Source organism: Pan troglodytes, chromosome 3 (genome assembly GCF_028858775.2).
Source record: "Pan troglodytes isolate AG18354 chromosome 3, NHGRI_mPanTro3-v2.0_pri, whole genome shotgun sequence".
Classification (NCBI taxonomy): domain Eukaryota; kingdom Metazoa; phylum Chordata; class Mammalia; order Primates; family Hominidae; genus Pan; species Pan troglodytes.
In genome coordinates this window covers 166,608,061-166,630,122 of record NC_072401.2, presented here as the reverse complement: position 1 = coordinate 166,630,122, position 22,062 = coordinate 166,608,061, and the positions used below count along the sequence as shown (strand labels likewise).

Genomic DNA, 22,062 nt, shown 5'->3' with positions numbered 1-22,062 from the left:
AAGGATATTCAAAGTGAGTATCCTTTAGACACAAACAGGTTGAAAGTGAATGAATGAAAAAGGTATTCCATGCAAACAGAAACTAAAAGAGAGCAGTGGTCATCATACTTGTATAAGACAAAACAGACATTAAATCAAAAAGGTTCTAAGAGACAAAGAAAGGAATTATATGTTAATACAAGATTCAAAACAGAAGATGTAACAATTATAAACATTTACACACCTAATAACAAATGATCTGGTCGGGTGTGGTGGCTCACGCCTGTAATCCCAGCACTTGCAGGGGCCAAGGCAGGAAGATCACAAGGTCAGGAGTTCCAGACCAGCCTGGCCAACATAGCGAAACTCTGTCTCTACTAAAAATACAAAAATTAGCCAGGCTTGGGGGCAGGCACCTGTAATCCCAGCTACCTGGGAGGCTGAGGCAGGAGAATCACTTGAACCCGGGAGGCAGAGATTGCCATGAGCCGAGACCACACCATTACACCCCAGCCTGGGTGACAAGAATAAAACTCTGTCTCAAAAAAAAAAAAAAAAATCAAAATTTATGAACCAAAATTTAACAAAATAGAAGAGAGAAATAGACAATAACAGATGGATTTTTTTTTTTTTTGAGACAGAGTTTTGCTCTTGTTGCCCAGGCTAGAGTGCAGTGGCATAATCTCGGCTCAATGCAATCTCCGCCTCCTGGGTTGAAGTGATTCTCCAAACTCAGCCTCCCAAGTAGCTGGGATTACAGGCACCCACCATCATGCCTGGCTAATTTTTGTATTTTTAGAAGAGATGGGGTTTTGCCATGTTGTCCAGGCTGATCTCAAACTCCTGGCCTCAGGTGATCCACCCACCTCGGCATCCCAAAGTGCTGGGATTACAGGCTTGAGCCACCACGCCTGACCACCTCCCTCTATAATCTTACTTCTGCCCTCAGATAGAAACAGAAAAAATAAATTCAGATGAATTTATAGATAATCAGTATGTATTTATGTTAACAAAATATATGTTTTATATGTATTTTACACTACATTTACCATACCAGACACTGTTCAAAGTGCTTTAACTCATGAAAACTCATTTAGTCTTCACAAATCTAAAAAGTAAGTTGAACTATTATTGCCCCATCCCTCCTTTTTTTAACCAGATGAGAAAGGCAGAAAAAGATAACTGCTAAGGTTACACAATATAGAGGAGGACAGAGCATGGATATGAACTCCTGGAAGCCTGGTTCTAAAGTCAAGTCTTCACCACCGCTCTTTATTTTCTTCCTCTAACCTGCAGAAGTACACAGACACACATGTGTATGCACACACATATACACATACATACACATATCAAACTACCTGTAAAAAGTCTGTTATGCGTCCTTACAGACCTTTACATATTTTTATGGACAGGAAGAGGGAGAGTAATCTGCTAAATCCAGATGGAATAGACATAGAGCAAAGCTACAAAGCATCTTAGAATGTAACAGGCATGAAAAATATTCTTTGGCTGAAAAACTAGATCATTGATAAACTTGGAACAGTCTCAGTGGAGGAGTAAAGATGAAAGCCCGATTGCTTCTGAACTCTTCTCTTTTTTTGAGACGACAGAGTTTCACTCTGTCACCAAGGCTGGAGTGCAGCGGCACAGTGTCAGCTCACTGCAACCTCTGTCTCCTGGGTTCAAGCAATTCTCCTGCCTCACCCTCCTGAGTAGCTGGGATTACAGGAGCCACCACCACGCCCGGCCAGTTTTTATATTTTTAGTAGACATGGGGTTTCACCATGTTGGCTGGGCTGGTCTCAAACTCCTGACCTCAGGTGATCCACCCACCTCGGCCACCCAAAGTGCTGGGATTACAGGCATGAGCCACCGCACCCAGCCCTGAACTCTTGTTGTAGGGAAGAACAAAATTCTTAGGGCAACTGGTCTAGAAGAATAATTACATCACATCTCTTTAGGTTAATTAGCATCTAGCAGGTGGGCCCCATCCAGTTAAATTATGCTGTATCCTATGAGGTATAGTCAGCCTTGCAGGATTCAGTGCCATATTGATGGGGTTCCCATATTAAGTATTTATTTGTTTATTTATTTATTTATTCACTTACTCATTTACTTTTGGGACAGAGTCTCGCTCTGTCACCCAGGCTGGAGTGCAGTGGCGCCATCTTGGCTCACTGCAACCTCTGCCTCCCGGGTTTAAGCAATTCTCTTGCTTCAGCCTCCTGAATAGCTGGGCTTACAGGCGCCCACCACCAGGCCTAGCTAATTTTTGTATTTTTTGTAGAGACAGGGTTTCACCATGCTGGCCAGGCTGGTCTCAAACTTCAGACCTCAAGTAATCACCTGCCTCAGTCTCCCAAAGTTTTGGGACTATAGTCGTTGAGCCACCATGCCTGGTCTCTTAAGTAATTTTTATTTTTTTAAATTTTACTTTAAGTTCCGGGATACATGTGCAGAATGTGCAGGTTTGTTACATAGGTATACATGTGCCATGGTGGTCTGCTGCACCTATCAACCTGTTATCTAGGTTTTAAGCCCCGCATGCATTAGGTATTTGTACTAATACTGTCGTCCCCTTGCCCTCCCACCCCCCAACAGGCCCTCATGTGTTTTGTTCCTCCCTGTGTCCATGTGTTCTCATTGTTCAACTGCCACTTTTGAGTAAGAACATGAGGTGTTTGATTTTCTGTTCCTGTGTTAATTTGCTGAGAATGATGGCTTCCAGCTTCAACTATGTCCCTGCAAAGTACTATGTCCCTCAACTATTTCCCTCATTTTTTGATGGCTGCAGAATATTCCATGGTGTATGTGTTCCACATTTTCATTTTTTTTTTTTTCTTTTTGAGATGAAGTCTCGCTCTTGTCCTCCAGGCTTGAGTGCGATGGCGCCATCTCGGCTCACTACAACCTCCAGCTCCCGGGTTCAAGCGACTCTCCTGCCACAGCCTCCCGTGTAGCTGGGATTACAGGCGCTTGCCACCATGCCCGGCTAATTTTTGTATTTTTAGTAGAGGCAGGGTTTCACCATGTTGGCCAGGCTAGTCTCGAACTCCTGACCTCAGGTGATCCACCTGCCTCAGCCTCCCAAAGTGCTGGGATTACAGGCGTCAGCCACCACGCCCGGCTATGTTCACATTTTCTTTATCCATTCTATCACTGATGGGCATTTGGATTGGTTCCAAATCTTTGTTATTGTAAATAGTGCTGCAATAAACATACGTGTGCATGTGTCTTTATAGTAGAATGATTTATAGTCCTTTGGGTATCTTAAATAATTTTTTTTTTGGTGACAAAGTCTCCCTCTGTCGCCCAGACTGGAGTGCAGTGGTGCGATCTCGGCCCACTACAACTTCTGCCTCACGGGTTCAAGCAGTTCCTCCCCTGAGTAGCTGGGATTACAGGCAGGCGCCACCACGCCGGCTAATTTTTGTATTTTTAGTAGAGATGGGGTTTCACCTTGTTGGTCAGGCTGGTCTCGAACTCCTGACCTTGTTATCCGCCCACCTCGGCCTCCCAAAGTGCTGGGATTACAAGCGTGATTTTTAATGCCACGTACTGTGACAGGGAAAGAAACCACCCGGCTGGCTGCATAGTTTGTTTAAATAGCATAATATACAGGGTGGGTGCAGTGGCTCACACCTTTAAGTAATCCCAGCATTTTGGGAGCCCGAGGAGGGTGGATCGCTTGAGCCCAGGAGTTTGAGATCAGCCGGGCCAACACAGTGAAACCCCCGTCTGTACTGAAAGCACAAAAATTTAGCCGGGCGTGGGTGGCACGCGCCTGTAATCCCAGCTACTCTGTAGGCTGAGGCAGGAGAACTGCTTGAACCAGGGAGGCTGAACCCGGGAGGCGGAGCTTGCAGTGAGCCAAAATGGCGCCATTGTACTCCAGCCTGGGCGAAAATAACAAATAAATACCATGCACTCACCTCACTGCAAAGTAATATGGGGGAAGCTGCTGCCACTGGTATTTCTTTTCCTTTCTTTTTCAGGAGACTCTGGAATTTCAAAAGGTTTACGAACAAGGACTTTGCTTTATCGGTTGATTTGTCTAGGTCACACCTCTATTCAACTGTCCACCATACACCCTTTCTAGGATATATTAAAGGCATCGACGGGTCTTTATTCCACAATTCAAATCTTAGTACTTCATGTTTAAAATGCTTCACTGGCTTTTCTTTGCATTTGATAAAAACCAATATCCTCAATTTTGCCTAAAGGGCCTTGCAGCATTCATTCTCGCCTATCTCATCAGCCTCACAAAGCCATTTTCCATATTTTATACTTCTTGCAATTTCCCACGTTGTAGTGCCAACCAAATGACCTCTTTCGGTTCCTTTTGTACCAAGTTTTAAAAAATTATCATCTCTAGGCAGGGCGCGGTGGCTCACGCCTGTAATCCTAGCACTTTGGGAGGCCGAGGCGGGCGGATCACGAGGTCAGGAAATCGACACCATCCTGGCTAACACGGTGAAACCCCGTCTCCACTAAAAATACAAAAAATTAGCTGGGCGTGGTGGCGGGCACCTGTAGTCCCAGCTACTCTGGAGGCTGAGACAGGAAATTGGCGTGAACCCGGGAGGCGGAGCTTGCAGTGAGCCGAGATCACGCAACTGCACTCCAGCTTGGGCCACAGAGCGAGATTCCGTCTCAAAAAAAATAAATAAATAAAAATAAAATTATCATTTCTGGCTGGGTGAGGTGGCTCACGCCTGTAATCTTGGCACTTTTGGGAGGCCGAGGCGGGCAGATTGCCTGATCTCAGGAGTTCAAATCCAGCCTGGGCAACACGATGAAACCCCGTCTCTACTAAAAATACAACAACAAAAAATTAGCCAGGCGTGGCGGCGTGTGCCTAAAGACCCAGCTACTCGAGAGACAGAGGCAGGAGAATTGCTTGAAACTGGGAGGCAGAGGTTGCAGAGAGCCAAGATCGCGCCACTGCAGCCCAGCCTGGGCGAAAGAGTGATTCTGGGCGAAAGAGTGATTCTGTCTCTTATTAAAAAAAAAAAAATCATTTCTAAAATATTTTGTAGACGCAGGGTCTGGCAATGTTACCTAGGCTTGTCCTGAACTCCTGGCCTCAAGCGATCCTCCCACCTCTGCCTCTGAAAGTGCTTGGATTACAGGTGTGAGCCACTATGCCCGGCCTGTACTAAATTCTTTGAAGTTGAGAGGCTCCACATTGGCTCTTCTTCCAGCCTTGAAGACTTTGACCGTGGAATTGATCCAACGAATGCCTCTTCATCCCTCAAATTCCGCCTGAAATGTCACTTCCTCAGGTAAACCTGAGTTCATAGGGTGGGGCACAATCCCACAGGGTGGGAGAGATCCACCCACTCACCCACTGAGATGCAAACTAATCCAAAGGGGCTTCTATTCCTCTTTCAAGCATAGGGAGTGCTCAACGACTCCACCCTGCGACCCCAGGCTACGGGAAGCAGTTGACCCTGCAAAGCTCTCCACTCCCTCACCATCTGGGAGGGGACGCTGTGCTGGTGAAGCTTTTAAAACCAACTTGCAGACTTACTTGGACCCTCAAGTTTACTCGTATAAATAAAAAATGATAAGAATCCGAAAAGACAGCCAGGGGAATTAAATGCCAGTTGGGGCCAACAGGGCCCTGATCACGGAAGAGGGCGCCCCCAGCTCTCAATCTTCATACAATCCCTGCACCCAGGGTCACAGAGCATGCGCAGGTCCTTGCCGCCCACTTCCGGGGCAACTGCCAACCACCGCGCAGGCTGAGCCCCAGGGAGGAAGCCGCCCACTTGGTGGGGTTGGGGTATGAGTCCTTCCTCGCGGGGGCTCGGTGGGTCCTGAGTATTCTTTGGCCGGGTTTGCTGATCCGTCTGCTCCAGGTGAGCTGGGAAGGCCGCAGGAAAGGCCCAGAAGGGCCTCGCCAGGAGGCTTAACTGGACAGGGGCTTCTTGAACATTCTCTGTGCCTAAACCTCCGGGTCGCTGCCTGCCCACGACTGGATCTCCTTAGTGTCTGGCATAGCTCTTGTGAAAAATTCAGGATTGTAGAGTTAGAATGGGGGTGTTGAGCCTGTATCAATTAAGCTTTAAATGTTATTATCTGAATTAGGGTTTATGAAGTGGCTATGTTATCTTCAAAGAGTTAATGTACGTGTTTGGGAGTGGGGGTTGGGGAGTTAAGGGAGCGAAGTGGTAGCTGCCAGTTGAGAACCCACCAGCCTACGTCGTCTGCACCCTCGACCTATGTAAGCATCCTTTAATCCTCACAAGGGTCTTACAGGTACGAATTATCATTTCAACTTTGTAGATGAGGCGCTTTAGGTGCAGGCATGTTAAGAATCAGCCAGTATGATGATGGTTGAAACTGAGAGCTTGGAGTCTACCACAGGTTTTATTTATTCCTCAAACAAGCTAGAGACATATTGCCACCAAGAAGCTTGCTGCCTGGTGAGGGGTTTTTACAGTTAGGTAAAGAATTGCAGAGTAGCTGTAAAATCACATAACTGTGATATGTGACATGATGGGAGCTAGGCAAAAAACTTGGACTAGATCTTAATGGATCTTTTTGCTTTGTTTTCCTTAAAGCATAGGTTCACAAAGTACAGTCCGCAGGCCAGCAGCATCATCTGGGAACTTAGGAAAAAACCAGCCCTACTGAGTCAGAAACTGGGGATGTGGCCCAGGCAATCTTTTACCAAGACCTCCAGGTGATTATAATGCAAGGTAAGATTTGAGAACTGCTTCCATAAAGTAATAAAGGACCAGTGGAATGTTTTCAGTTGAAATATGAAAGGATTCTGTTTGTATTTGAAAAGGTCAGTTTAGCTACAGACTTAAGAAATTGGAGGCACCATTGTGTATCTAGGAGAGAGACATAAGTGGTTTAAACTAGGGTGGTGACTGTGCCTACAGAGCTGTTCTGTTCACTTAATGTCCTGATTTTAAATAGTAGAGAAGACTGCTTTGGGTGTATGCTTGGGGAAAGGAGGGCACAATGATACCTGGAGTGAGTCCTCTTGTGTCCTTTGTGAAGGGGTGGCCTGCCCCTCCACACCTGTGGGTATTTCTAGTCGGGTGGGACGAGAGACTGAGAAAAGAAATAAGACAGAGACAAAGTATAGAGAAACAACAGTGGGCCTAGGGGACCGGCGCTCAGCATACCAAGGACCTGCACCGGCACCGGCCTCTGAGTTCCCTCAGTTTTTATTGATTATTATTTTCATTATTTCAGCAAAAAGGAATGTAGTAGGAGAGCAGGGTTATAATAAGGAGAAGGTCAGCAACAAACATGTGAGCAATAGAATCTATGTCATAATTAAGTTCAAGGGAAAGTACTATGACTGGACGTGCACGTAAGCCAGATTTATGTTTCTCTCCACCCAAACATCTCAGCGGAGTAAAGAATAACAAGTCAGCATTACTGCAAACATGTCTCGCCTCCCACCATAGGGCGGTTTTTCTCCTATCTCAGAATTGAACAAATGTACAATCAGGTTTCATACCGAGACATTCAGTTTCCAGGGGCAGGCAGCAGACCGTGGCCTTCCTCCATCTCAACTGCAAGAGGCTTTCCTCTTTTACTAATTCACCTCAGCACAGACCCTTTATGGGTGTCAGGCTGGGGGACAGTCAGGTCTTTCTCATCCCACGAGGCCATATTTCAGACTATCACATGGGGAGAAACCTTGGACAATACCCCGCTTTCAAGGGCAGAGGTCCCTGTGGCTTTCCGCAGTGCATTGTGCCCCTGGTTTATGGAGACTAGAGAATGGCGATGACTTTTACCAAGTATACTGCTTGTAAACATTTTGTTAACAAGGCATGTCCTGCACAGCCCTAGATCCCTTAAACCTTGATTTTATACAACACATGTTTTTGTGAGCTCCAGGTTGGGTCAAAGTGGCTGGGGCAAAGCTACAAATTAACAACATCTCAGCAAAGCAATTGTTTAAAGTACAGGTCTTTTTCAAAATAGAGTCTCTTACGTCTTCCCTTTCTGCATAGACACAGTGACAGTCTGATCTCTTTCTTTTCCCTGCACTTTGCACTGTGCTAGAGTCCTTTTTTGTACATGTTTTCTTAAAAGTACATTTTTTTCTTCTGATTTTACCATTTTTTGCAATGATGCTCTGCAGTTTACTAACTATGTGACATTGGGCAAGATTCTTTTTTTTTTTTTAAGATGGAGTTTTCCTCTTGTCACCCAGGCTGGAGTGCAATGGCGCCATCTCAGCTCACTGCAACCTCTGCCCCCTGGTTTGAGCCATTCTCCTGCCTTAGCTTCCCAAGTAGCTGGGACTACAGGCGCACCACCATGCCCGGCTAATTTTTGCATTTTTAATAGAGACAGGGTTTCACCATGTTGTCCAGGCTGGTCTCGAACATTTAGGACCTAAGGTAATCTGCCTGCCTTGGCCTCCCAAAGTGCTGAGATTACAAGTGTGAGCCACCGTGCGTGGCTGGGCAAGATTCTTAAAACTTTTTCAGGCTCAATTTTTCCAATCTCTGAGCACCCTATGCAACCTCACTCCCATTCCCATGCACTTTCTAACTTTCTTGTTCTGCTCAACAGTACCCATTTGAAAGTATTAAGCAGGTATTGGGAGTTACCATAGCGACACTTAGTGTGGGCAGGTGGGAAGAGTGGTTTGTAAGAGACAGTATTCTTTTTATTTCTTTTCTTTCTTTTCCTTTTGTAGAGATGGGATTTTGCCATGTTGCTCAGGCTGGTCTTGAACTCTTGGGCTCAAGCGATCCACCCAGCTTGGCCTCCCAAAGTTCTGGGATTACAGCCCTGAAGCCACCACTCCCGGCCATTATTCTATGTTTTCTGTAGTGTTGTGTTAGAATTTTTCACAAGTTAAATGTACTCTCATCCCTGGATATACAATATACACAGGGCATTGGTTCCAGGGCACCCGAAGATACCAAAATCCATGAATGCTCAAGACCAGTGGTTGGAGGTTCTGCATCCCAGGAATACTGTATTTTCGATTCTATCTGAAGTTAATTGTGTTAGTGGATGCTGAACTTGCCGATATGGAGGGCTATTTAAAATAAAGGATGTATTTTAAAATTCTAAAACTTCTGTCTTACTCCAAAATTAGTATAGGAAAATTCTCTGAAGCACACCACTACTACAGTGAGCCTTTGGAAGTTACTGCCTTTACTAATCATTTCAGGACTAGCAACCTTATAAGCCATAACAGCTTTCAGGTGAAATGTCAATGTGCTGCTTTTTTGAGACAGAGCCTTGCTCTGTTGCTCAGGCTGGAGTGCAGTGGCACGATCTCTACTCACTGCAACCTCTGCCTCCAGGGTTCAAGCAATTCTCCTGCTGCAGCCTTCCAAGTAGCTGGAATTACTGGCATGCGCCACCACTGCCAGCTAATTTTTGTATTTTCAGGAGAGACAAGGTTTTACCATGTTGGCCAGGCTGGTTCTCAAACTGCTGACCTCAAGTGATCCACTGCCTTGGCCTCCCAAAGTGCTGGGATTACAGGTGTGAGCCACCACGCCTGGCCCAATGTGTTTTATATGTAAGTAAATATAGGTTATCTCTATATATGTATGTATTACATATAATACATCAACTATAATATGCTATAATAGAAGTATGTGGATTCAGCTAAATTTGTATGACCTCTTGAGAGATTTTCTGAGATAGTCCTACAATATTTTTTATTGTACATGGGTTAAATGCCAAGGACTGTGACAGGTGTCTTACATAATTTATTCATTTATGCTTAAAACCTGAGAGAGTATTATTTCCTACTTTCTGAAAAGTGAAACTCAGAGAAATTAACTTGACCAAGTACATGTAGCTAGCTAAGTGTTAGAGTTGGATGAAAACCCAATTCTGTTAGGTATTGTTAGCTCTCAGTTTGTATTTTATCTCTTTTCTCCATTGTAGTGTTGGATCAGTAAGCCCATTTTTCCCTTTTAAAATATTTAGGATACATTATTAAATATGAACAACTGAACATATCAAATATGAAAAATCTAAGTTGATTTGATATATAGAGGGGTGCATAGGATGCCGTGGGAGTGTAAAGAAGGAGCAGTACAACTTAGTGATTGAGTATCATGCCAGTAGTTATGCCAATTAGCGTAATGTTGGATAAGCATGTTCAAATTCTTGTAGACTCCGCTTTTACAGCTCTAGGCTTTTATAGCTTTAATTGAGGATAATAGCTCCTAACTTATGGAGTTGTTCTGATGATGGTTTAATTGAACCTGTGACTATATGGAAGATCCTTAGCATAGTGCCTGACATATAATAAATTATCCTTGAGAACATGTGTCTTGGGCTGAGTCTCTAGAAGGACCAAAACTTAGTCCTAGGGAAGAAGTGAGGGTAGGGTAATCTAAGCAGAAAGTGGTTTGTGCAGAAGAGGGAAAGCATGATACCTGTGTTTGTTTGTTTGTTTTCGTTAAGTACTTTAGGAGACTGTAGCCAGATGAAGATAATGAAATACGAAGGGTTCTGAATGGCGAGCTAAGGGTGAAAAACTTTGTCCTGACTTGTGGGGAGTTATAAACAGATTGTTATGAGGGGAAACAACATTTAATTTGTTTAAAAAGTGAAGGCCTGAGGGACAAGTTAAATGATATCAAGAAGCAATAGACATGTCAGGTGCGGTGGCTAATGCCTGTAATCCCAGCACTTTGGGAGACCAAGGTGGGCCGATCACTTGGGGTCCAGAGTTCAAGACCAGCCTGGACAACATGGCGAAACCCTGTCTCCACTAAAGTTACAAACCTTAGCCGGGTGTGGTGGCACACGCCTGTAGGCCCAGCTACTCAGGAGGCTGAGGCAGGAGAATCACTTGAACCCGGGAGGTGGAGGCTGCAGTGAGCCAAGATTGTGCCACTGCACTCAAGCCTGGGCCACAGAACAAGGCTCCACACACACACAAAAAGCAATAGGCAAATCTTGAATTTGGGGTAGTCTAGGACAAAGGTGGAGGCAGGGAACATTATTCTAGACTGAAAAAGATTTAAAAGAACTAATAAGCAAATGCAATACATGGCTCTTGTTTGGATCCAGATTCTAATACATCTAACAGAAAGCTCCTTTGGTCAAGAAGAATTAGCTACAACTTACATGATATTCTTATAAGAAAAAGAGGTTGTTATACTTCCCATTTTACAGGTCAAAGAAATGCGATTCAAAAAAAGACACATCGATTTTCTAAAGATACACAGTCAATAGCTGAGCCAGGATTCAAACCTGGTGTCCTCTCAATAATGTTAGTGCTTACATTGTGAAATACTGCCTCCTGTAGCATGTTGCTGTGATAGCTTTTGCTTGTGCAGTCCTAGGACACTGAGTTAAAACTTTAAGTTTGGGAATAATGGATAAATGGTGACTTTCTAGGGCTACTGCATATTTTCCTATTCTGCTAGTCTAAAGAGAATTTCTGTATAGTAAAAGAACTTGCTAGGTCACCAAGACAGAGCCAGTTTCACATATCAAAACCATGCACATACTATTACTCTCACTGTCGTTGGGTTGTGAGGAAAATGAGAGGAAGAAGAAGAGTTAAGAAAGTGTCTGGGGAAAGGAGGTGAAGGAGAAAAAATACTGTATTGATGGTTAGGTGGCTTGCAAGCTTTGATGGAGGAATTTGACTTGCTTAAAATCGGGTACCTCTGGGTGTCTTGAAAGCAAGCCAGGAAGTTTTTCTGCCTCACTTTTGTTTTGAAAGTGTCAAACTTACAGAAAGATTGAAAGGGTATGCATCCTTATGCTTTTTCCCTGGATTCACCCCTGTTGTTAACTGTTTGCTACATTCATGTTTTCTCTATTTACACTTTTTTTTTTTTTTTTTTTTTTTTTTTGAGACAGAGTGTTTCCCTCTGTCACCCAGGCTGCAGTGCGATGGTACGATCTCCACTCACCACAACCTCCTCCTCTCGGGTTCAAGCAATTCTCCTGCCTCAGCCTCCTGAGTAGCTGGGATTATAGGCATGTGCCACCACACCCAGCTAATTCTGTGTTTTTAGTAGAGACGGGGTTTCTCCATGTTATTCAGGCTGGTCTAGAACACCTGACCTCAGGTGATCTGCCCACCTTGGCCTCCCAAAGTGCTGGGATTACAGGCGTGAGCCACCGCACTCGGCTACACATTTTTTTAATTGTTGAACCTTCTGAAAGTTTCAGATGGCTTCCCGCTGTGCATCAGTATATATATATATCTCCTAACAACAAGGGCATTTTACTTCTTACTGTGATAATTTTATTGTGCTCAATTTAACACTGGTACAACATTATGTGATATACAGTCCATACTAAGAATCTCATATTTATTTGTTCCCCATTTTTTTTTTGAGGGGGGAGATAGAGTTTCACTCTGTCGCTGGGGCTGGAGTGCCGTGCTGCAATCTCAGCTCACTGCCACATCTGCCTCCCGGGTTCCAATGGTTCTCCTGCCTCAGCCTCCCAAGCAGCTGGGATTACAGGCACATGCCACCATGCCCAGCTAATTTTTTGTATCTTTAGTAGAGATGGGGTATCACCATATTGGCCAGGCTGGTCTTGAACTCCCGGCCTCAAGGGAGCTGAGCGCCTTGGCCCCCCAAAGTGCTGGGATTATAGGTGTGAGCCACCACACCCAGCCTGTTCCCAGCATTTTTTTGTTTTGTTTTGTTTTTAATTCAAGATCTCAGATTCAATCAGGGGTCACACGTTGTATTTATCATGTTTGTTTCCTCTCCTTAAATGTAGAAACCTTTTTTTAATGCTTGTTTTTCCTGACATTGACATTTTTGAAGAATGCATACCAGTTTTCTTGTAAGAATGCTCCACAATCTGAATTAGAGTAATTTTCTCTAATGGTTAGCTTGAATGGCAATATTTTTGGAAAGAATATTATATAGGCAATGTTGTATACTTGCCATAGCATCCTATCAGGAAGCACATAAGTTTGTCCCTTATTTTTTAGTTTATTTTTTAAAATAAGTAATGTATGGCGTGAATCTCTGCAATATGAGTATCTTGTTTTTCCAAGAACTTCCACCCCATGATTTTAGCATTCATTGATGATTCTTGTGTGAACGTTTAATACATTTGTGATTATGGAATTTTAATGTGGTGTCTTTTCTTACTCATAGGAAGGATTCCCTATCTTGGACCTGAGGCTGCTTTCTTGAAGAAAACTTGACTTTATTTCATTTAGTGGGAAGAGCAGCAGCCCAGCTATTAAGTTCTAATATGCAGTAGGCTGCAGGCTGTGACGTGTTCGTGGCAGTAGACTCTGAAGCTAAGGAGCTGAGGGCTTAACAAGTTTCTAGAAGCTGCCATCAACAGGCCAAGTCAGTAAAACTGAAAGTTGATCAGATTTCAAGGTCTGGGGAGGATATCCACTGCGTACTGAGTCTTGAGCTCTAGAGAGCTAGGCCTTGCTAAAATAAAAGAATTACCTTACCTACCATCTTTGTTCAAGTCTCAATGGAATTTGTGATGGCCCTGGCTGACCTCCGAGCAGAGGCTAGCTGTCCCATCTGTCTGGACTACTTGAAAGACCCAGTGACCATCAGCTGTGGGCATAACTTCTGTCTCTCCTGCATCATTATGTCCTGGAAGGATCTACATGATAGTTTCCCCTGCCCCTTTTGCCACTTTTGCTGTCCAGAAAGGAAATTTATAAGCAATCCCCAGCTGGGTAGTTTGACTGAAATTGCTAAGCAACTCCAGATAAGAAGCAAGAAGAGGAAGAGGCAGGAAGAGAAGCGTGTGTGTAAGAAGCATAATCAGGTTTTGACTTTCTTCTGTCAGAAAGACCTAGAGCTTTTATGTCCAAGGTGCAGTTTGTCCACTGATCACCAGCATCACTGTGTTTGGCCCATAAAGAAGGCTGCCTCCTATCATAGGAAAAAACTGGAGGAATACAATGCACCGTGGAAGGAGAGAGTGGAACTAATTGAAAAAGTCATAACTATGCAAACCAGAAAATCACTGGAACTGAAGAAAAAGGTAAAACATAGGGCGGAAGAAGTCAAGTCTGAATTTGAGCAACTTAGGTTATTTCTCCTAAATGAGCAAGAGACTGTTCTTAGGCAATTACAAGATGAAGAGATGGATATTTTAGCACAACTAAATGAAAGCCTAACAAAATTTTCAGATTATACCTGCTCATTAAAATATCTACTAAAGGAGATAGAGAGCATATATGTGAAGTCAGAACTGGAATTACTGGCAAATGTTAAGGATATCTATCACAGATATAAGAATTTAAAATTCCCTGAGCTGTTTTTATTCAAATTAAAAAAATATGGTTACCATCTGCCTCCACAATATTCTGGCCTAGACAAAATTATCAAGCGATTTCAAGTAGATGTAATTCTAGATCCTGAAACAGCACATCGTAAACTTATAGTCTCAGAAGATAGAAAAACTGTGCGCTATGGAAATACAACACAAAATGTACCTCATAACCCAAGAAGATTTTATCTCCTCCCAGCTGTTCTGGGTTCTAAGGGATATAGTTGTGGCAGGCAGTACTGGGAAGTAGAAGTGAAAGACAAGCCTGAATGGATTCTTGGTGTCTGTAATGACTGTCTTCCCAGAAGGAGGAAGAGTCAACCAATTTTAGTACAGGATGGATTATGGGGAATTTGGCGATCTAGTCAGAATAATTATATTGTATTGGGCCACAAGGAAATTATTCTGCTGCCACAAGTAATTCCTAGTAAGATTGGCATTTTTTTAGACTATGAAATGAATGAAGTTTCCTTTTATAATTTGAATGATAAATCTCTTCTCTATACTTTTAATGATAATTTTACAGGAGCACTTTGGCCTTATTTTTATACTGGAACTGACTCAAAACCCCTTAAAATTTCTACAGTAACAGATTCTGAATGAATTATTAGAAGACTCAGTTTCTTTCACCTAGTAGACATAACTGAGCCAGTGAATCTAGTTTTGGCTGTTCTGTATTTTGTCCAGTTTTTCCCATAAAAAAGCAATATTTTTTATCTCAGTTTCAGCAACTTCCAAAAGATGTGATTATGGGACCTACTTTATATTAAATTATGGGGTCAGCGACAAGGTACTTTAGAAATTCTACAGTAAAATACTTGAAACATATATTACTGAAGAAATGTATTATGTAAGAAAATCTATTACTTTTGTAATTGCCAATAAAAGCCCAATACTTTTTTTTCTGTATTTCTTATATACTTTTCCTTTAAGAAAGATTAAGTCTTTATTAAAGGCATTCATCATTACTCTTGGACTACTGCTATGTAAATACAGCCTCTTTTCTTTTTCTTTTCTTCTTTTCTTTTTCCTCTTCTCCCCTCCCCTCCCCTTTTTTCGTTGCCCAGGCTGGAGTGCAATGGCCAGGATCTTGGCTCACTGCAACCTCTGTCTCCCGGGTTCAAGCAATTCTTCAGCCTCAGCCTCCCAAGTAGCTGGGATTACAGGTGTGTACCACCACACCCAGCTAATTTTTGTATTTTTAATAGAGACGGTTTCACCATGTTGGTCAGGCTGGGGTCGAACTCCTGACCTCCAGTGATTCACCTGCCTCGGCCTCCCAAAGTGCTGGGATTACAGGTGTGAGCCACCACGCCTAGCCAGGTAGCTACTTTCAACCTTTTTTTTTTTTAATTAAAGTTTTTATTTTTCTATTTTGCCCAGCGTGGTGTTGAACTTGTGGCCTCAAGCAATTCTCCTGCCTTAGCCTCCCAAGGCACTGGGGTTACAGGCATGAACCACCATGCCCAGTGCCACTTTCACCTTTCATCTGTTTACCTCCGTATTTCTAAGTAACTTACTTTATTTTTTATTGTGTGTGCCTTTGTTAATATTGCCTTAGTCCTATAGAAAATGAGATGGCATTCTTACATCCTCCTCTGCCACACACACACATACTGTACATACACAACCGGTAGATAACCTGTTCTTCTGTTCCCACTGGACAGAGTACCCTCTAGTGCTGTTCAGCTACTGTCCTTCACTTTGGGAACTGATCTCTAGTCTCAGAATCCATCTTAACTTAGTTCCATCTTTTCCTCCTTAGGTTTATTCTGTTAATTCAGGAATTAACATCTTTCAATAGATCACAGATGGGTGACATTTGGAAAACTTGTGTCAACAAAAAAGATGAGCTTTTGATGGGATTATGTTGTATCTTTTTAGATTAATACGGAGAAAATTGACAACATGTCAGCTAGTAGACATAACAGTGAATCTATTCAATGAATTTTTATGTAATTGTCTCTGAAATTTGTAGTTTTTAGTGTACGTGTTATTTAACATGTTTTGTCAGATTTGTCCTTAAGTATTTAATTTTTCATGTTGATTATTTCAATTCTAGTTGTTCATTACTAGTATACAGAAAACTAATTTTTGAATATTAATCTTATTTCCTATAGCTGGCTAAACTCATTTTTAGTAGCTCTTGTTTAGATTCCATTGGAGTTTCCGTAGAGATAGTCATGTCATGGGCAGGTAAAGACATCTGTATCTCTTCCTGTGTAATACAGATCATTTTTCTCTTTCTTTTTCTTTTTTTATTTTTGACATAGAGTCTCGCTCTGTCACCCACACTGTAGTGCAGTGGCATTATCTCGTCTCACTGCAACCTCTGCCTCCTGGGTCCAAGCAGTTCTGGATCCTCAGCACCGCACCCTCTCCACCCAAAGTAGCTGGGATTATAGGTGCCTGCCACCATGCCCAGCTAATTTTTGTATTTTTAGTAGAGATGGGGTTTCATCATGTTGGCCAGGCTGGTCTGGATCTCCTGACCTCAGGTGATCCACCCACTCCGGCCTCCCAAAGTGCTGGAATTACAGACATGAGCCACTGCACCCAGCCCCAAAGTACAGTTTTTAAAAATGTAGGTTTAATGTTTGAATTATTGTTCACAAGATTTATTTGAATTACAACTATTGCTTTATAACCACTTTTGCCAGCTTTTTAGAGGTAGTCACTTTGAACTCCTCAGCTGTTTTCGTATTTACTTTTATAGTCACTAAATCACATTGCAATAATACCTTTGTTCACTAAGGCACATTTGTTCACTAAGCCAGTGGCTCAGGTATCTTGGGGATATTCTTGGCATCTCTTGCATTGTTTTACCTGTCTTTATGTTTTTCCATTTGGAACTTGGTTTCTTGTTTAATTTGAGCACATCCTTCAGTAGCTTTCTAGTAAGGTTCATGGGAAATAAAGTTTTTGAGACCTTTGTATCTGAAAATGTCTTTAGTCTATCCTGATATTTAACCAGAAGTTTATCAGGGCCTGGAATTATAGTTTTAAAACAATTCACTCTTATGTATTTTTAACCTTTTAAATTGGGAAATATATTGTTATGATATTTACAATGTGTAATGAAATACATTAAGGCCGGGTGCAGTGTCTCATGCCTGTAATCCCAACACTTTGGGAGGCTGAGGCAGGCAGATCATGAGGCCAGGAGTTTGAGACCATCCTGGCTAACACAGTGAAACCCCGTCTCTACTAAAAATTCAAAAAATTAGCCAGGCTTGGTGGCATGCACCTGTAGTCCCAGCTACTCGGGAGGCTGAGGCAGGAGAATCACTTGAACTCAGGAGGCAGAAGGTGCAGTGAGCCAAGATCGCGCCACTGCACTCCAGCCTGGGTATCGTCTCAAAAAAAAAAAGCATAGGCAGAATTCTATAAGCATGAGATTTAATCAATACATTACATAGATTTGGTCATGAACTCGCAGCCAAGGTCAGCTGGCGTTATAATGGATAAATTCAAGCTCCAGGTGCTATTGTAAAAGCTTCAGTTTAAGTTTTTAAAAACTTAAAAAAGCTTCAGTTTAAGTTTTTTGTTTTTGTCTTTTTTGAGATGGAGGCTCACTCTGTTGTCCAGGCTGGAGTGCAGTGGTGCAATCTCAGCTCACTGCAGCCTCCCTCTCCCGGATTCAAGCGACTCTCACACCTTAGCCTCTGGAATAGTTGGAATTACAGACTCGCGTCACCGTGCCCGGTCAATTTTTGTATTTTTAGTAGAGACGGGGTTTCACCATGTTGGCCAGGCTGGTCTCAAATTTCTGATCTCAAGTGATCCACCCGCCTCAGCCTCCCAATGTGCTGGGATTCCAGGTGTGAGCCACTGTGCCCAGCCAGTTATTTTACACCAATTCAGAGAAAATTACACATCTGGTTAAATTACAATAATTAGTAGACATCAAAAATAGGATGACGTTGGTGAAATAAGTGTTATTAGAGATACATGGATCAACTGATATATTCGAGGATCCATAAACTCAGTGGCTTCTGTGGACAAGAAAACAGTCATAGTTTGAAGACAGAATCATTTCTGTAAGTGATAAGGGTTTTGTAAATGAAAAATATATACTGATGTATTTCCAGCATCCCTACTCTGCACTCCCCTTGCCAGTTAGTTTCTGGCTACTTAATATTCCACCACCAACCTTATGTCCCAAGAAATCACTATAATATTCTCTTCCCCTTTTCCCCTACATAATCAGTCTTCCTAATTGTTCCATCCCTTATTCATCACCAAAAGTAAGGCACTGAGATAGTGGAAAGAGCATGCATTTGAAATCCGATACTAACTTGGGCAGTTCGTGGCAGTTAACAATTTATTGCCTCCATTTTTATCTTTTCAAAGAATCAGCTTTGGTTTTGTTGATTTTTCTCTCTTGTTTCCAATTTTCAATTTTATTGAGTTCTGCTTCAATTTTTATTTTTGTCATTCTGCATGCTTTACATTTAAAAGTTCTCCATCTCCTTTTTTTTCTCTAATTTCTTTTCTTTTTTTTTTTTTTTGAGACAGAGTCTCGCTCTGTCACCCAGGCTGGAGTGCAGTGGCAGGATCTCGGCTCACTGCAAGCTTCACCTTCCGGGTTCACGCCATTCTCTTGCCTCAGCCTCCCAAGTAGCTGGGACTACATGCGCCCACCACCAAGCCCGGCGAATTTTTGTATTTTTAATAGAGATGGGGTTTCACTGTGTTAGCCAGGATGGACTCGATTTCCTGACCTCGTGATCAGCCCGCCTCGGCCTCCCAAAGTGCTGAGATTACAGGCATGAGCCACCGCGCCCGGCCATTTTTCTCTAGTTTCTTAAGGTAAAGGGTTAAGTTACTGATTTTAGATTTTTTTCTAATATATTATAAATTTAATGCTATAAATTTCACTCTACTGCTTTAGCTATGTTACACAAATATTGAAATATTGTATTTTTATTTTTATTTTGCTCAAAATATTTAATTTCCCTGAGACTTACTCTTTGACCCAAGGGGTATTTAGAAGTGTACTAGTTTTCACATTTTTGTGGATTTCCCAGAGATTTTTCTGTAATATCTGTTATAATTTTGTATAGTCTGATAATGTAGTTTGTGTGATTTCTTTTTTTTTTTTTGAAACAGAGTTTCACTCTTGTTGCCCAGGCTGGAGTGCAATGGCACAATCTCGGCTTACTACAACCCCTGCCTACTGGGTTCAAGCGATTCTCCCATCTCAGCCTCCCAAATAGCTGGGATTACAGGTGCACACCACCACGCCTAGCTAAGTTTTGTATTTTTGGTAGATACGAGGTTTCTCCATGTTGGCCAGGCTGGTCTCGAACTCCTGACCTCAGGTGATCTGCGTGCCTTGGCAGTGCTGGGATTACAGGCGTGAACCACAATGCCCGGCTGACCCCATAATTTATTATAAAGTAGGTCCTATAATCACATTTTTTAGAAGTTGCTGAAACTGAGATATAAACTATTCTTTTTTTGTGTGGGGAAAACTAGACAAATTACAGAATTATCAAAACTATATTCACTGGCTCAGTTATGTCTAATAGTTGAAAGAAAATGACAGTTTTTTAACAGTTCTTCATTCAGAATCTGTTACTGTAGAAATTTTAAGAGGTTTTGAGTCAGTTCCAGTATAAAAATAAGGCCAAAGTGCTCCTGTAAAGTTAGCATTAAAAGTATAGAGAAGAGATCTATCATTCAAATTATAAAAGGAAACTTCATTCATTTCATAGTCTAAAAAAGTGCCAGTCTTACTAGGTGTTACTTTTGGCAGCAGATTAATTTCCTCATGGCCCAATACAATATAATTATTCTGACTAGATCACCAAATTCCCCATAATCCATCCTGTACTAAAATTGGTTGACTCTTCCTCCTTCTGGGAAGACAGTCATTACAGACACCAAGAATCCATTCAGGCTTGTCTTTCACTTCTGCTTCCCAGTACTGCCTGCCACAACTATATCCCTTAGAACCCAGAACAGCTGGGAGGAGATAAAATCTTCTTGGGTTATGAGGTACATTTTGTGTTGTATTTCCATAGCGCACAGTTTTTCTATCTTCTGAGACTATAAGTTTATGATGTGCTGTTTCAGGATCTAGAATTACATCTACTTGAAATCGCTTGATAATTTTGTCTAGGCCAGAATATTGTGGAGGCAGATGGTAACCATATTTTTTTAATTTGAATAAAAACAGCTCAGGGAATTTTAAATTCTTATATCTGTGATAGATATCCTTAACATTTGCCAGTAATTCCAGTTCTGACTTCACATATATGCTCTCTATCTCCTTTAGTAGATATTTTAATGAGGAGGTATAATCTGAAAATTTTGTTAGGCTTTCATTTAGTTGTGCTAAAATATCCATCTCTTCATCTTGTAATTACCTAAGAACAGTCTCTTGCTCATTTTGGAGAAATAACCTAAGTTGCTCAAATTCAGACTTGACTTCTTCCGCCCTATGTTTTACCTTTTTCTTCAGTTCCAGTGATTTTCTGGTTTGCATAGTTATGACTTTTTCAATTAGTTCCACTCTCTCCTTCCACGGTGCATTGTATTCCTCCAGTTTTTTCCTATGATAGGAGGCAGCCTTCTTTATGGGCCAAACACAGTGATGCTGGTGATCAGTGGACAAACTGCACCTTGGACATAAAAGCTCTAGGTCTTTCTGACAGAAGAAAGTCAAAACCTGATTATGCTTCTTACACACACGCTTCTCTTCCTGCCTCTTCCTCTTCTTGCTTCTTAACTGAAGTTGCTTAGCAATTTCAGTCAAACTACCCAGCTGGGGATTGCTTATAAATTTCCTTTCTGGACAGCAAAAGTGGCAAAAGGGGCAGGGGAAACTATCATGTAGATCCTTCCAGGACATAATGATGCAGGAGAGACAGAAGTTATGCCCACAGCTGATGGTCACTGGGTCTTTCAAGTAGTCCAGACAGATGGGACAGCTAGCCTCTGCTCGGAGGTCAGCCAGGGCCATCACAAATTCCATTGAGACTTGAACAAAGATGGTAGGTAAGGTAATTCTTTTATTTTAGCAAGGCCTAGCTCTCTAGAGCTCAAGACTCAGTATGCAGTGGATATCCTCCCCAGACCTTGAAATCTGACCAGCTTTCAAGTTTTACTGACTTGGCATGTTGATGGCAGCTTCTAGAAACTTGTTAAGCCCTCAGCTCCTTAGCTTCAGAGTCTACTGCCATGAACACTTCACAGCCTGCAGCCTGTTGCATATTAGAACCTAATAGCTGGGCTGCTGCTCTTCCCACTAAATGAAATAAAGTCGAGTTTTCTTCAAGAAAGCAGCCTCAGGTCCAAGATAGGGAATCCTTCCTGTGAGTAAGAAAAGATACCACGTTAAGAATCTGATCCATAATCACAAATGTATTAAACGTTCACACAAGAATCATCAATGAATGCTAAAATCATGGGGTGGAAGTTCTTGGAAAAACAAGATACTCATATTGCAGAGATTCACGCCATACATTACTTATTTAAAAAAAAAAACTAAAAAATAAGGGACAAACTTATGTGCTTCCTGATAGGATGCTATGGCAAGTATACAACATTGCCTATATAATATTCTTTCCAAAAATATTGCCATTCAAGCTAACCATGAGAAAATTAATTCAGATTGTGGAGCATTCTTACAAGAAAACTGGTATGCATTCTTCAAAAATGTCAATGTCAGGAAAAACAAGCATAAAAAAAGGTTTTGATTTAAGGAGAGGAAAGAAACATGATAAATACAATGTGTGATCCCTGATTGAATCTGAGATCTTGAAATTAAAAAACAAAGAAACAAAAAAACTAAAAAATGCTGGGAACAGGCTAGGTGTGGTGGCT

The 22,062-nt window shown here is 42.1% G+C and overlaps 1 protein-coding gene and 1 pseudogene across 6 annotated transcripts in view; one reads left to right on the top strand and one right to left on the bottom strand.

The window, feature by feature from the left end:
* Positions 1–5,694: 5,694 nt before the first annotated feature.
* LOC738676 (tripartite motif-containing protein 60) overlaps positions 5,695–22,062 on the top strand; it is a 60,076-nt gene continuing 43,708 nt past the window's right edge. For 2 of the 6 annotated variants that reach the window (XR_010156739.1, XR_001717266.1), the window contains exons 1-2: positions 5,708–5,843; positions 6,549–6,686. Coding sequence is in view for 2 of the 6 variants with exons in the window: in XM_063809983.1 (XP_063666053.1) it covers positions 13,417–14,832 (1,416 nt within the window). In the remaining 4 variants the exon portion in view is untranslated. Of the gene's footprint in view, positions 5,844–6,548; positions 6,687–8,662; positions 9,155–13,079; positions 15,139–22,062 lie in introns of those variants that run through there. The other 4 variants (XR_008547658.2, XR_001717267.3, XM_063809983.1 and 1 more) reach the window with 4 other exon arrangements.
* On the bottom strand, positions 19,796–21,279 carry LOC461588 (tripartite motif-containing protein 60-like; annotated as a pseudogene).